Genomic DNA, 15,026 nt, shown 5'->3' on the forward strand with positions numbered 1-15,026 from the left:
AACATTGATGGTGTGGATTCTTGTGTTGTTTAGGAATTCAGTACATAGACGGTAAATCACAATCATCGTCCTTGGTAGAGAGACCAAAAAAGGACAGCATAGATTTATGGTTTTCCACAATCTCTTCTTTGGAGAGTGTGGTAGCAGTATAGGTCTTATCACAGCTATTATTTTCTACGTCTACCTCTGATAATAAACATTGGATGTAAAACATTTTGCAGACAAAACAATATTGTTCTTCCTTTACCGAACATAATTTCTGGTAAAACCGAGTTTATCACGTGGTTTAAAATCCGTGTAATATAGAAGTCCTCATGGAAAAGATGGCAAACACGATATCGACCGTTGAACTTTTAAAGTGATGAATTTTGTAGCTAATAACTTATTACATGAATCTTGCTCTAAGAGCTTACTTGTAAGACAATAAGCATGGACAAATCCATTCCTGTGGCTTCGGTAGGCTTAGTATAATGTAAGAGCTGTGATTTAAACTATCCAGATGCAGGTATATTTTACATTATCACAAGAATTTTGACAAGCAAGTTATAACAGGGAATGTCTGAAATACACTGTTTTATTCACAAGCTCAAACATGTAAAAAATATGTATACACCTTTTTCAACATTATGATTAATCGACTAAGTGAGCATTCGAATACAATGCATCAATTATCATAATAACAAACGAAAAGAAACATTGCATATTTTCTTTTAAAACCACATCTGACATTATCTTCAATTATCATGGTAAATTGCATGTTATCGGATCTTCCGAACGTCGGATTGATATGCAATGTTTTGCTGAACAAATTCTTAATATTTCCATAATATTATTCAACATTTCAAAAACAAATTGTGTGATTTTCTTGTTAAAATAAACAGAAAAACCATCAATTATATTACACAATAATATCAACGACTTTGGTGTTTGGCTGTACTAATCATTCACATAACCCAACTATATTACAAAAATGTATAGACAAGCTTTACATAGTAATTAATTATGTTTTTTTATTTACTATTCAAAACATTTAAAATGAAATATTACGACTGAAAAAGCATCTTAGTCTTATATAAATATTTTTAATACTAGAAAAACTGAGATTGCTTACCATACCGGTAAACCTGGTCCTTGCTCTCAATATTTTATGGAGGCCGGGTCTCTCTAACTTATGTTTTTTTTGTACTTGTTATTTTGGTTATACCATGTTCTTTGTTGTGTGTGTTTGTTTTCCATATCAAGTCCTAATCCTTTCTTTGGAATAATTGCTTTTGATTTTCGCTCAAATATTCGATCCCCTGATTACTCGCCAATCTGTTTAGGTGATTCTTTTATTTTCATCTTCCAATAATATCTTTTTGATATGTGTTAATGTTTTTGAAAATATTTCTTCTGTCATTAAATGTTATTATAAATAAAGGGTAAAAGTCCTATTCAAAGAGTGACAGTTGCGATTACTTTTAACCTTTCTTAAATTCTGTAAGAATCTGTCAGGAAAACTGTTCTGCGACAGCAGATAGAACAGAAATCCTATCAGGTCTGACACAGGCTGTCCTGGGTCAGGACACATTTTGCCCTACGCTATGACAGATCCAGAAAGAAACTGTCCTGGGTCGTGACAAAGAAAAACGAAAGGCTGTTCTAAACTGTCATATCCCTGAACAGTTCTTGACATTAAATGTATATATTCTGCGTGACGCAATTTAAATAAGTAGCACTCCATATAAGAATCATGCAAAATGTGATTCATGGTATTTTGTTTAAAATGTCATAGTAAACAAAGAGTTACGTGTGGTTTTTCATATAACCTTTGTTTATAGGAGATAAAACTATATAGAATGTACAGTAGAATTCAACATTAAGGGAGATAACTCTATAAATGACACTAAAATACAACAGAAAACAGATTGGAACGAATAATTATACATTTCATCATATAGACATATAAAGCTACATAATAAAAAAAAAACCGTAACCTATTTTTTTTTGGTGTATCACATTGTACCGAATTTGCATGCAAATATGGAAACTGTGTGATGTACAGTGAAATGTAAATTAGCAAATCGGATTAGAATAAAATCTTGATCTCAAAATTTTCGTTGACTGATTAAAATTTCCGATTATATATAATCATCGGACACAATCATTCGATCGTGGTTCATTTTTCAAGAAAATCAGCGCTCGTGGCTCAAAATTATCATTGTTTACATGTACATATATAATTTCATACTTTTCATACATTTTGTCATAGACCCGTAATCAAATTTTATTCATTTAATTACAAGTCTATGATTCTGTTCTCAGTGAAATAACGGTAACCGATAACGTTCAGATATTTGGTAATTTAAATATGAAATCGATATTTTTAGCATTAACTGCAAGGGATGACTGCTATCTATATATTTCTGTCAAAATTCTTTAAAATGCCATTTTGTAGCAAAAATATTAGTGTGAGCACTTCCAATTCACCAAATTGTCGTGAATCAATGTAGAAATTGTAAATATTAGTTTCATATTAGGACTATGTCACATGTATTTCAGTCAAAATGCTGAAAAATGACATATTTCTGCAAAATGGATGAGTGCGAGAAGTTCTAATTTCCATAAGGTTAAACAATTAATGCTGAAAATGCTACATTTTCGATACAACCATGTGGGTGAATGCGACAAATACATTTGAGTCAAAATTCTTTGAAAACTTCATATTCTTGCAAAATGTATGAGTGCTAGCACTTTTAAATTCGATATCGATAAGAGTCTTTAATTATTGTATGAAATGTAAAAGTTGTCAATACAAAAATGATACTGGTAACTGTGACACATATATTCCAATTAAAATGCTTAAAAGTGACATGTTTTTGCAATTTTTATGAGTGCCATCACTTTTAATTTCAATAAGGGTCTAAAATTACTATAATGCAATTATCATGTGGATGACTGTAGTACATATATATCAGTCAAAATTCTTTAAAAAAATTAAAATGTCATATTATTTCGAAATGTATGAGTGCGAGCACTTTTAACGCTATAAGGGTCTAAATTTAATAATGACTAAAATGCATTTTTTTCATTAATGTATCGTGTCATCTGACTGCGACATACTTAAAAAAAGGCATATTCTTGCAAAATGTATAAGTGCGAGCATTTTTAATTTCCATAAGGGTCTAAAATTATTGACTAAAATGCATATAACTATCATGTGGATGACTGGGATACATGTACATATATTTCAGTCAAAATTTACAATTTCATATTATTGCAAAATGTATGGGTGTGAGCACTTTTAATTTCCATAAGAGTCTAAAATTAATGACTTAAATACTAATTTTTATTCCATATTACAATCATGTCAGTGGCTGCAACACATAAATTTGACTCAAAATTCTTTAAAAAATGTCACATTCTTGCAAAATATAGGAGTCGAGCACTTTTAATATCCATAAGGGTATTAAATTAATGACTTAAATGCTAAATTCTGCCACTTAACTATCAAGTGAGTGACTGCAAAACATATACTTCAGTCAAAACTCTTCATAAGTGTCATATTCTTGCAAAATGTATGAGTGCGAGCACCTTTTAAAATCCCACAGGGTATTAATTTATTGCATAAAATGTAATAAGTGTAAGCGTAATATCATAGTGGTTACTGCTATACATATATTTCAATTCAATTCTAAATATTGACATATTTTTTGCAAAACGTATGAGTGCAAGCGCATTTAGTTTCAATATGGATAAAAATAATGACTAAAATGCTAAATTCTCCTACATAACTATCAACCTAAAATGTCATTTTCTTGCAAAATATATGAGTGTGAACATTTTAAAATTTCAATCAGGTCTGAAAAATTTTGTATAAAATGCTAAAAATTGTCAATATAAGTACTCTATAACATACTTTGGATTACGACACATAAATTTCAATCAAATTTCTTTTTAGTTAGGTGGTTAGCGCATTCCCGAATGGTACGGCAGGTAAGGTACCTAGGGCTGTATCCATAGATTTTGTCGGTACTGCATGCCGTACATAAACGTCTGGTCAAAAATAAAAAAAAAAAAAAAAACAAGTCCTAAAAATCGGAATTCGGGTGCTATGCCTCTTTTTTCTGAATCACGTACATGTCAGAGAAATATTTTCGAGCCGGTGACCGTCAAAATCTGTCAGGGTGTGCCAGGAAGTCTTCTAATCCACGTCACAGTAACTGTTCTACCTACAATGGATCATGGCAGGGGAGTATCACGACCCAAGACATATCATGACAGAGTTTTTCCTAAGCCCTGAAAGATTCTGATAAGATGTGTCGTGAGTAAGAACAGTTTCTGAACTGTTCTACGACAGCGAGCCCTGACATAATCAAAGACAGGTTAGTAGTGATAGCAACTGTATGACGTCATTTTAATCACAATGTTTCTAGTGCACAGAGTAAATAGATTAGCCCTAACATTATTTTCTGGACATTTTTCACAGCTAGCTCCGAGTTCGGCATATGAAACAATTATAAGTCATTGATAAAAATGAAATGACAGTGTTGGCAAAAATTGTTTTCTATAAGTTATTCTTACTCGAATCTGTATATGTAAACCTTTTTCATCGCAAATATATGACAACAAAAACTCATTTCATCTATAACGAATAATAGAGTTGCATAATTCTACTATCAAGATATAAATATGTATGGTCACTCATTTAATGAAAAAGATACTTGCCATTACTATATAAAGATTACTTAATGGACAGGAAAACTATGGCAGCCCCTATTCATCTGTTTGTTAGTTGTCTGAATTGCCATGTTAGATTGTGGCCAGAAAAAAAACTCATTTAAATTTTTCTTTTAGGAAAACTGTGGCCTTTAAACCCATCGGAGAGATAGTATTTACATTCGTGAGCTTCGGTTAGGAACCGTGTTACACCAACTTTATACACTTTCATACGGAAATTTCTTTAAAAATACATAAAGACAGACATCGGAATAGTAAATTTTCGATCAAATATTTTTTTATGTCAATAAAATGTTTTTTTTCTCTCTCTAATTTACGAAATTTACAGCAAAAGTGTATGAAAATAATAAAATCGTATAGGAATGGACCCATGATTTCAGGTTAATGTGTCGTAGATAACAAAAAAAATAGGTGCCGAGGGAAGCGAATCGAGAATAAATTTTAGGGTTAATTTGGATAAAAATCAAAATTTCATGCAAAATAATTTTCTCCTGCTTTTAGAGGGTGCGTAATCACGACACGTCCGTTTTTGGACCCAACCATCGTTTTAAATTAAGCTATTAATGTACGTTGAATGCAAACCATTTTATATTTTCATTAGATACGCGTATTCTTAATTGCACACTTTTTCCTTTTGATCAATAATGGGAAATATTTTGTCTCAAAATTACAATCAGCGGTTCAAGTTGGATACTAGTCTTAATAATATCCTTTGGTATATCATTTTCATTTTTGATAAACAGTCTGACCTAAACGTCGACCACGTTCTTGAACGGAAATTCCGCGACATCGCGTTAACGTTATAAGATGCATTCGAAAAAAAGAAAAACAAATTAAAAAGAAATCTAAAACAATATTCGCAGAAAAAACAAACTGATATTAAGATTATAGGGTTTAGTATAAAGATCGATTAATGAAGATTTAAAGTGATTTAAATGTCGATTTTCGGTAATGTTTATTACATTTTCTCAAATATCTCATAAAACTAAAAAAAAATGTATACCATAATGCATTACATAATATTCCGTAATGTAATGAGCAGATTTTAATACATATAGCTTTTGACAAACTCAGTGGAAACATCAAATCCTATTTACAAAGTTTTAAAACTGGAAATGCATTGGTCTTCAAAAATGTATTCTACGATAGGAGACTTCAGAAAATTTGGAACCAGTTCAACGTTATATAACATGCAACTGAGTAATACAGTTAATGGCTTCCAGTCATTTAATTGTTGTTCGTTGTTAAATAAACGTTTACAATTTATCGTTTTCCTGAAAGCATTTATCTTAGCTTTACATATGTCTTTATATGAAGAAATGATTAGTCTATTTTGATTTACAAGATTTTAAAATCATTATATAAAACTATTCGTTGAAAGCTTAATCTGTTCATCTATCCTTTACACAAAATTTGTTAGATAATTTTGGACTAATTGTTGAGTGTATACTTCTCAAAATATTAATTAAAAAATAACGGCTTACCTTAATAATATTGTTTTAAAACAGATTCTTTCAAATGTTATTTGATCATAGTTTTTTTAATTGAATGAATGTACATGATGTTATTTAATTCAAATTGAAATTAAAAAGAGGTTTCCTTATGTATTTTAATCAAACTGTACCTTTAGCACCAGATATTTCATTTAACTGCTCCAATGCTTGTTAGAGTGAAACAGAAATTTCATCGTTGCCAAGGATTGTCAATTTGCTTTCAATAGCTACAGGCAGAAGAAGATTTGATAAGATCCAAAAGAAAGTCAACATTGCAACCTCAATTTTGTTCTAATGACTTACAATTTGCACGTTTATAACATGTATATTTTCATGACAGAAAAGGTATTTCTTACAGGTAATTCATCAACTATTTTTGGTAAGTTTAGGTTAATGATCAGTGAAACTTTTCTTTTGTTTTTATGTTGTTTTTTTTCATCTTGCTTTCCTCATTATTTTAAACTATCAAAAACCTTAAAGTGAATCATCATATATACAAATAGAAGACCTGACATTTGATTTTTCAAAAAAACCTAAGTGGTTAAGAATTTGATAACTTGATGATTATTTTTTTTATAAGGACAAAAGCATACCTGTTCAAGTTAATATCATGTTTCATTTGAATGGGTACTTATATCGTTGTCTCAATTTAGGTCTTTTATGTCAAATCTACAGAAACCTCTTCACTGGTACGTCAGTTTGCATTGTTTAACACCTTATATATATATTATGCTGAGTCCAAGGAACCAAAATGTCTAAAGGACAATCAGAACTAAGAACAACATTATACATAGTGAGTTAGTAGGGATCTCAATAATTTGTTCAGGCCTTTAACATATTAAAGTGTAAGTATCAATAACTGGACATCGCCTTTTACTTGACTTATATCCTCCGAAGAAGCCTGATGAACCCGTTACATTTAGGAACCACTGTATGCATAATGATTCATATTGGACACAATGAATTTATGGCAGATGGACTAAGCATTTTTGACACAACATCTTGCAAGTCGTTGAGGAGGATTTGCGGACAACGCATGATAACATGCCTTAAAAACGCGTAAGTTCAAGAGCCGTCATTTCGACATGTTTTGTCCAAGTATGTGTAACCATGTTGTTATGTTACATACTTCAAAGTCTCGTAACAAAACTGTCTATTTGAAAAAAAAATTGGACAGGTGGACAGACAGACAGACAGACAGACAGACAGACAGGATATAATAAGACTGAGTCCACAGCAATAGTTTAATTTTATAACCAAACCCGGGCGTGGATTCAAAGCATACGACCTCCCTACCCCTAAAAAGAATTTGTTTTGTATGAAATATTGAAATTTCACACATTCTATCCACAAACTTTCGGGCATTGCTTCGCCCTATTTATGTCCATTACCAGAAATCCTAGATCCACCCCTTCACCAATTGACACATTATGTTGTCCCAAATGCTATGTGTACTTTTTGATATAACGAAAATGAAGGTGTTGAATATGTCTAGGATCGAGACAACAACCTTTAGGGGTGAACAGTTAAACTCAAAGTCATAAATGGGTCTGCAATGAACGACGAAGAAACCTTTACACCATAGGACAGGGTACAGTTAGCCCAAAAACAATATTATAAACAGGTTAAGTAAAAAGTAGCCCATATATACTCCATTGATACGTAGTAAGCCGAAATTGAAAACGAAACAACAGACTACGCATACTAGGTACTGCAATACCTTACGGATGCAATGACAACATCAAAAGTATAGGAAACCTTTCAAGCCAATATAAATATAGCATAAATGTGATGAATTTATTTGACAAAAATCCAAGACGGGAAAGGAGTCATGGCCATCGCCACTGTACGTCACCTAAGTTACATGATGTCTCCATAAATGGTCTCCTTTCTTCAGTACAAAAACCTCTTTGACTTCATCATATTAAAACCAAACTTATTCTATTCCTCTCCCTTTACTACACTCCCTTTACAAAACAGGTCTTGACACTCCTGGTACTGGCACCACCTTATCATTATACAGACTTGTTGCTATCATTTTGGATATTGGTTTCCACAAACTCTTTAAAACAGTTTGTGTGAAAAGTCAAGATGAAGAAAAACGATCATTTCTTCCACTACCGTTTGTCAACAAAGGTATATATGCAATACATTTGGCTAACATCCTCCATCACAAAAACGTTACAAACTAAATTCCCCCATATTCCAAAGACAAATCCATACCAGTTATTTTATATTCCTATACTTCACCCACTGAATCCATAATTATCAATTATAAAAGACTATTGCAGAACCTCGAGATTGAGGACTTTAAGACTAAACCACCTGACTGTTCTTGCAAAAACTCTCCATTCAAATATGGTCCTTCTGGTCACGTCGTTACGGAAGAAAACGAATTTCTGCGTAATATCCTTTCTAAAAGGTCCCAAGTACCGTGAACCATGCTCCATAAATTAGAGTTATAACTTTAAAGTTCTTATGGATGCCGTCGAAGACTATGCAAGAAAATGGATTAAACGAGAACAAGAAGACATTGATTCTCTGTCAGAGTGGTTAAAGACCGTGAGGTCTTTACTTTTGAAACGAATGAAAGTTTTAAGTAGGTCAATAAGTGCCAAGGCTACATCAGTTTTCAAAAACGCCGATGTAGCTAAAATATTGTCTACTATACATGAAAAACATGTTGTCGTATCAGCAGACAAAGCCCCAAATAACATTGTTTTTGTCTGCAAAACGTTTTACATCCAATGTTTATTATCAGAGGTAGACGTAGAAAATAATAGCAGTGATAAGACCTATACTGCTATCACACTCTCCAACTGTGATTGTGAAAACCATAAATCTGTGCTATCCTCTTGTTGGTCTGTACCAAGGACGATGATTGTGATTTACTACGTACTGGATTCCTAAACAACACAAGAATCCACACCATCAATCTTACATAGCTGGATCTGCAAAATGTACCACCAAACCACTTTCAGAACTTTTAACTTCTGTACTCACAACTGTCAAAAAGGGTCTGCAGTCCTACCACAACACTTGTTACTCCCGTAGTGGTATTAATTCAATATGAATCCGGAAAAATTCGAAAGATTTTTTGGAAACAATCGAGACTATTATCTGAATATAATAGCATCAAAACCTATGATTTTTCAACACTGTTATACTTCTATTTTCCATACTCAGTTAAAATCCCGACTCAAAGAAATTATACATCGTTGTTTTTTTCCAAAAAAATGATGGTACACCTAGATACAAATATATAGTTCTTGGTAGAGATTGCCCATAAATTGTACGAAATAATCCGAAATCATTTTCCAAATATACAGAAAAAGATGTTTACAAAATGCTGGAATTGTTAATCGACACCATATTTGTCCAGTGGTGGACATGTTTTTTCAACAAACGGTCGGCATTCCAATGGGTACAAAATGTTCTCCTTTACTTGCTGACCTTTTCCTTCACTCTTATGAGGCTGACTTTATAGCTGATCTGATCCAATAGAGGGAATATCGTTTGGCTAGATCCTTAAATCTCAGTTTCCTGTATATAGATGACGTATTATCTTTAAACAATCCTAATTTCGGGGATTTGATACATCGCATCTACCCCAAAGAACTTGAGATAAAGGATACTATATACACAGTCAGCCTCATATCTTGAAAATCGATGGTAAAGGAAAACTATTGACAAAATTTTACAACAAACGTGATGACCTTTTTATTCAGAATCGTCAACTTTCCTTTAATCTGTGGCAACATCCCTTCAACACCTGGGTATGGAGTATTCATGTCACAACAATTTGCTTTAGTTACTTTATATGTATGATTTTAGCTACTTTATGTACTGTGTTGTGAATGTAATCGAATGTTCCAAGTACAATCAACTTTTGTTGTAATCACGACATCGTATGTCGAAATAACGACACAGTAAATCATAATTCATTTCAACACATGATATCGAAATTACGATATTGTTTGTCGTAATTTAGTAATTACTACACTTTATGTCGTAATTTTGACACACTGTACTGTATTTATGACATCCGAGTATGGCTTTATTTTGAAATTTCTTCACACATGTATATCATATTGACATTGCAATAGGCGAGAGTATCAAGAAACGGGATATAGAGGTTAAGGAAAAGATTGAAAGAAACAAGACAAAAATTTAAAAATAAGTCTGGCAGAAAATAAAAGGGAAAAAAGAATATCCAATTAAATGTTGTATGTATGGCGAAACAGTACTTTGATTTCTCTCACCTCACCCGACAAGTCATTAATCTTTACAAAAATATTACCTACAACTTAAGTAAATCTTCAAGTTTTATCAGTTTATGTCCAGTAATCATTCGCCTATAGAACTTACAGTTAATTTTAAACTTTGAGACCTCCCTTTCCTCACCAGAATTTAATATAGATAGAATAAGAAATAATGCGGAATATCTTTCTTGTTAAATATTCGATTTTCAAATGAATCAGTTCTTTCAAGAATGTGGCACTTTTTTTTAACAAAAAACATATTCTTATACGAAATTTCTGCACTCAAATTCTACATGAAATTTTATTAAATAATTCTTATATCCAACCACTCTGCAAACATTCTAAATGCAATTATATTAAGCTACCCTTATATCAAACAATATCACAAATTATATGCAATTTGATCAAATAATTCTTATAAAGAAATCCACTTCACACACATTCTAAATGTATATGCATTTTCTTTATACAATAAGTCTTTATATCAAACAATGTGGAAATGACAATCGACATCAGTTTATGAGCCTTCCATCGAGACTAACGGTGTAATTGATGTTATTTGTTTCATTTTTCCTTCTCAGTTTCAATTTTTCAGGGTCGTGCTAGAGACAACGAATGAGGGTCATTTTTCATATTTGTATCTTTAATATCGTGAAATTTTCTTTGAATAAAACTTAACCTAAGTTTTAGTATGTATTCAATCTTAACTCACTTCATAGAGAAGCAATACAGAAACAAATGTAAAAATATTTATTTTTTTAGTATCTTATATTTCTGTGCTTATAAAACCTGGTGGTTTGTTAAATGTACTTTTCTTACTATAAAGATCAACTGTTTTAACTGTTATCTAAAAAAATAATTCTGTTACTGTATAATTTTCACACGCAATTCAAAAGGAAATATCTGTTGTTAATTGATACTATGTGACATAGCTAGTAAAGCTTCAATAAACTTGTTTTCTATGTATCGCAATTAATTGGCTTATTACTTCTGAACAATCCACACATTTATTTTAAATTCCTTTTATAGTTTATTTCTAATTAACTACAAAATAATCAAAGAAGATGCAATACGTTGTAAGAATAATTATTTCAAATGGACTAAATTCCACACGATTCCTGCTGACCGTACGAAGTTAAGGGGGCTAAAATCCAAATTTGTTTCAGTGTTCCAATTGATCATTCTTATGACCTCAAGGGTCAGCAGCAGTCCAATTGACCATTCTCATGAGATTAACGGTGAACAGCAGTCCAAATTGATACAGGGAAGATATTGTAAACTTTCTAGGTCTAAAAATTCCCAACTTTGCTCGAACTGTCAAATTTGCAAATTTTTGATCGTTCCTTCAGCGGACTCGAACTCGTACCGCTGTGACATCTATGGCAACACCGCCTGCACAAACTCCATTTCCCTAGACATTTTTACCTGGTTGTTTCGTGCATTTTTCTCGACTTCCTGACGAATGATGTTCAATTTCTCGAAATGACGCGTAATATAGCTATGGCAATCTTTCGACAAAGAAGTTAGGTCAGTGTCCGAAATGTACAATGAAATTGGAAATTGTGGTCTTGTTCCAAAAACGATTTCGAATGGTGAGTATTTCAAACTAACATTTGGAGTATTATTCATGGAATAATGAGACTTAATCACGTGTTTTATGATCATATAAATTATTTCATTTTTACTTTTGTTTTTCTATATCATTTTATTTTACTTTAATTTTCGTTCTTTTCCGTGTAATAAAATAAATAGGCGTTATATATTTAAATCGAAATAAACTATGTATATTTATTTTTTATTGAATAACGTCAACACAAAGTACATCTGCTTGATAAAAAATATAGATTTTATATCCGTATTAAATAAAACTTTTATAACGTATAGATTTATTTAACATATTTTGATATTGCCGGATATGCACATTTGTCCTGTATCGTAGTCATACCGAATCCAGATCCGATTTTCGAAATTGATCTCCTGTGCGCTTTGTAAAATGTGAAAATAAAAATCCAGCTTGATAAGCCCAATGGATGTTTCCGACCTTTATGTTTCTGAAATTTCTGTTATTGTGCCCATAAGAAAACTGCTATGCCTACGAATATTTACAACAAATAAAATTTCCAGGGCACATTTTGTAATTCATATCTTCTTTTACAATAACTTTTTCATTGAGATATATACTATTTGCAAGGGCTAAAAATGATTTTTAGGGATCTGTAATTTTTACCATATTTTTATTCCGGAATTTTTCCCAAAAGTACACTAATTACCCTGTGACGTCATTGAAGAGGGAATTTCCCTACATTTTACAACTTAAGTGTCTGCATATGGAACTCACAAGAATATAAAACTCAACAAGTCTATGTGGCAGGTTTGTGTATAAATAAAGATGATTCTCTCCTGCAAGCAAGTTGAATATATTTGACATTAATATTATCCACAGTTATGAAACATAAGTGCAATAAACTTTGTGTATGACATCTTTTGAGTATGTTCTAAAAGCTCATAGGTTGTTAACTTATTAATAGTAGGATAGCAGACTATCGATTTTTGAAAACGCACCTGACTATAATACGGCTAAATTAAATATCGATGAACAAATGGGGTTAAATGTCAATCATAATTTTAATGAAAAAAATGTTATATCATGTTTGGATGACTTCCTTTTTTCTGGTAAGAGAAATTCCAAACGTTTTAAATCAGATCAGCTCAAATTCCATTTCATACAAAAATCAATAGGAATATAGTAAAAATATTCCAATTTTAAGAGTCCGAAATGGAAGGCCGACCTTGACCTTTGAGGTATCGAAATATATCATTAGGCAGTAAATATTACAAGATACCATAAGAAGTTTTTAATATCTAACATTTCTGTTCAATATAGATTTTTCTACTTAAATAACTGCTTAGAATGTGTCATTTTTTATTGCATTCAAATATAAGTTCCAATTTATTCCATTGTGGGAAAATTTTGTATATTTATAAAATAAAAACATTTAATACTAATCAAAATTGTTTAGAACGCCTGAGTTGTATGTACATTGTAACCATCTCAGTTCGTGACACAATTTGTGATAAACATGGAATATTACCAACTCAAAAGAACACCCCTGAACATGTCCTGGCTACAACGAAAACTATCAGATTGTTGCATGAATTAACTTTGTAAATAGACAATACCAATAATGCAATAAATGCAATTTCAACGAAAATAGCAAAAATAAAAAACACTTCGTTATTGACCAAAGTTGATTTATTTGCACAAAACGAAACAGTGCATAATTGTATCCTAATTGATTTGCTCTTAGTTTGTTTTTGTTTGGTGTTGTTTGTTAGTTAGTTTGTTTCTTTGTTTGGTTTTTGCAAGCCAAAAAAGAAACAAACAAAAAAACAAAAACAAAAAAACAAATAAACAAAAAAAAAACCAAAAAAACTTTCATTTCATTGTGTAGTGGAACTATATTTTTAGGAAGAATAGTCAATGGGACCAAGATTCTAGCGGAAATATAAAAAAATATAATCCAGGGACAAAGACCAAACATGGAAAATAGAAAACACAGCAAAGAACATAAAATAAGCAAAACAATACATAAAAGTAACAAAAGTAAACGAGCAACTCGGACTCCACTAAAAACTGGGAGCATAGACAAGGTGCACCAGAAGTGTAAGAGTCATCTGCTTTTCTCGAAACACCCGCCGAATTACTATGACTCGTTGAACAAATCAGTTTTCATCAAAACTCAGACGTTTTGGTAAGTGATAGAGTTTCATGAAACATTCAGAATTATTTAGTTTGTTTGTTTGTTGGTTGGGGTTTAACGTCCGAGCAGCAATATTTCAGCTATATTCAGACGATGAACATGAATTTGATGATAAAATTAACATGAAATGATGATGAAATGAAAAAGAGATGGGACAAAATGATAATGGGGTCGAAAATTTTGATTGTCACTTGAAATAGGGAGAGGTGAGTTGGGTCGGGCAATTTAGCCTCCTGTGGCGGAGCCCTTTGGTTCCTACTCCGGGAGAATACCGCAGCAGGGTTCTTTAACGTGCGAGGAACGTGGCATCTTTCCCAACACGGTGCACCACTATGGTTTGCGGTCAGGTTTTCCGTATCATAGCCTGACTACCCCAGCATGCAACACGCCAGGGGTACCCCATTCCACCACATGGAGCACACAACCCAGTTGCTCTGTGGGCAGAGCGCCCTAGCCCCCGGCTAGGGTTTTGAGCACTATTTAGTCGCCTTTTACGACAAGCTTAGCGGTGCTGCAGGCCTATTCTTTTAACACCCGGACCTGCACGGGGCCAGTATTATTTAGAAAAAAGGATGACTATTGTGATGATTAAAGGAAAATTGGTAATGATTGTATCCTAAAAATACACCAAAAAAGTCGTATTATATTTCAGTGCAAATACTCATACTCGGTAATAAAAAAAATAAATGGCGTTATCAAGTACGTGCAACATGTTGCATACCTATACTACTCTGTATATGCTCTATTAAGTTAAAGTATTGAATATTCATACTTGTCTCAGTAGGTTCCAT

General features: G+C 32.2%; 1 protein-coding gene across 1 annotated transcript in view; it reads right to left on the reverse strand.

Annotated features, from left to right (window-relative positions):
• The window catches only part of LOC148610647 (peroxidase-like protein), a 47,759-nt gene extending 32,733 nt beyond the window's left edge, over positions 1 to 15,026 (reverse strand). Inside the window, exon 1 of the mRNA XM_088543211.1 lies at positions 14,957 to 15,026. Within this exon, the coding sequence (XP_088399337.1) occupies positions 14,957 to 15,026 (70 nt within the window). The remainder of the gene's footprint in view (positions 1 to 14,956) is intronic.

Source organism: Perna viridis, chromosome 8, assembly GCF_037379345.1.
Source record: "Perna viridis isolate PV_CMFRI_1.1 ecotype Kerala chromosome 8, ASM3737934v1, whole genome shotgun sequence".
Taxonomy (NCBI): Eukaryota; Metazoa; Mollusca; class Bivalvia; order Mytilida; family Mytilidae; genus Perna; species Perna viridis.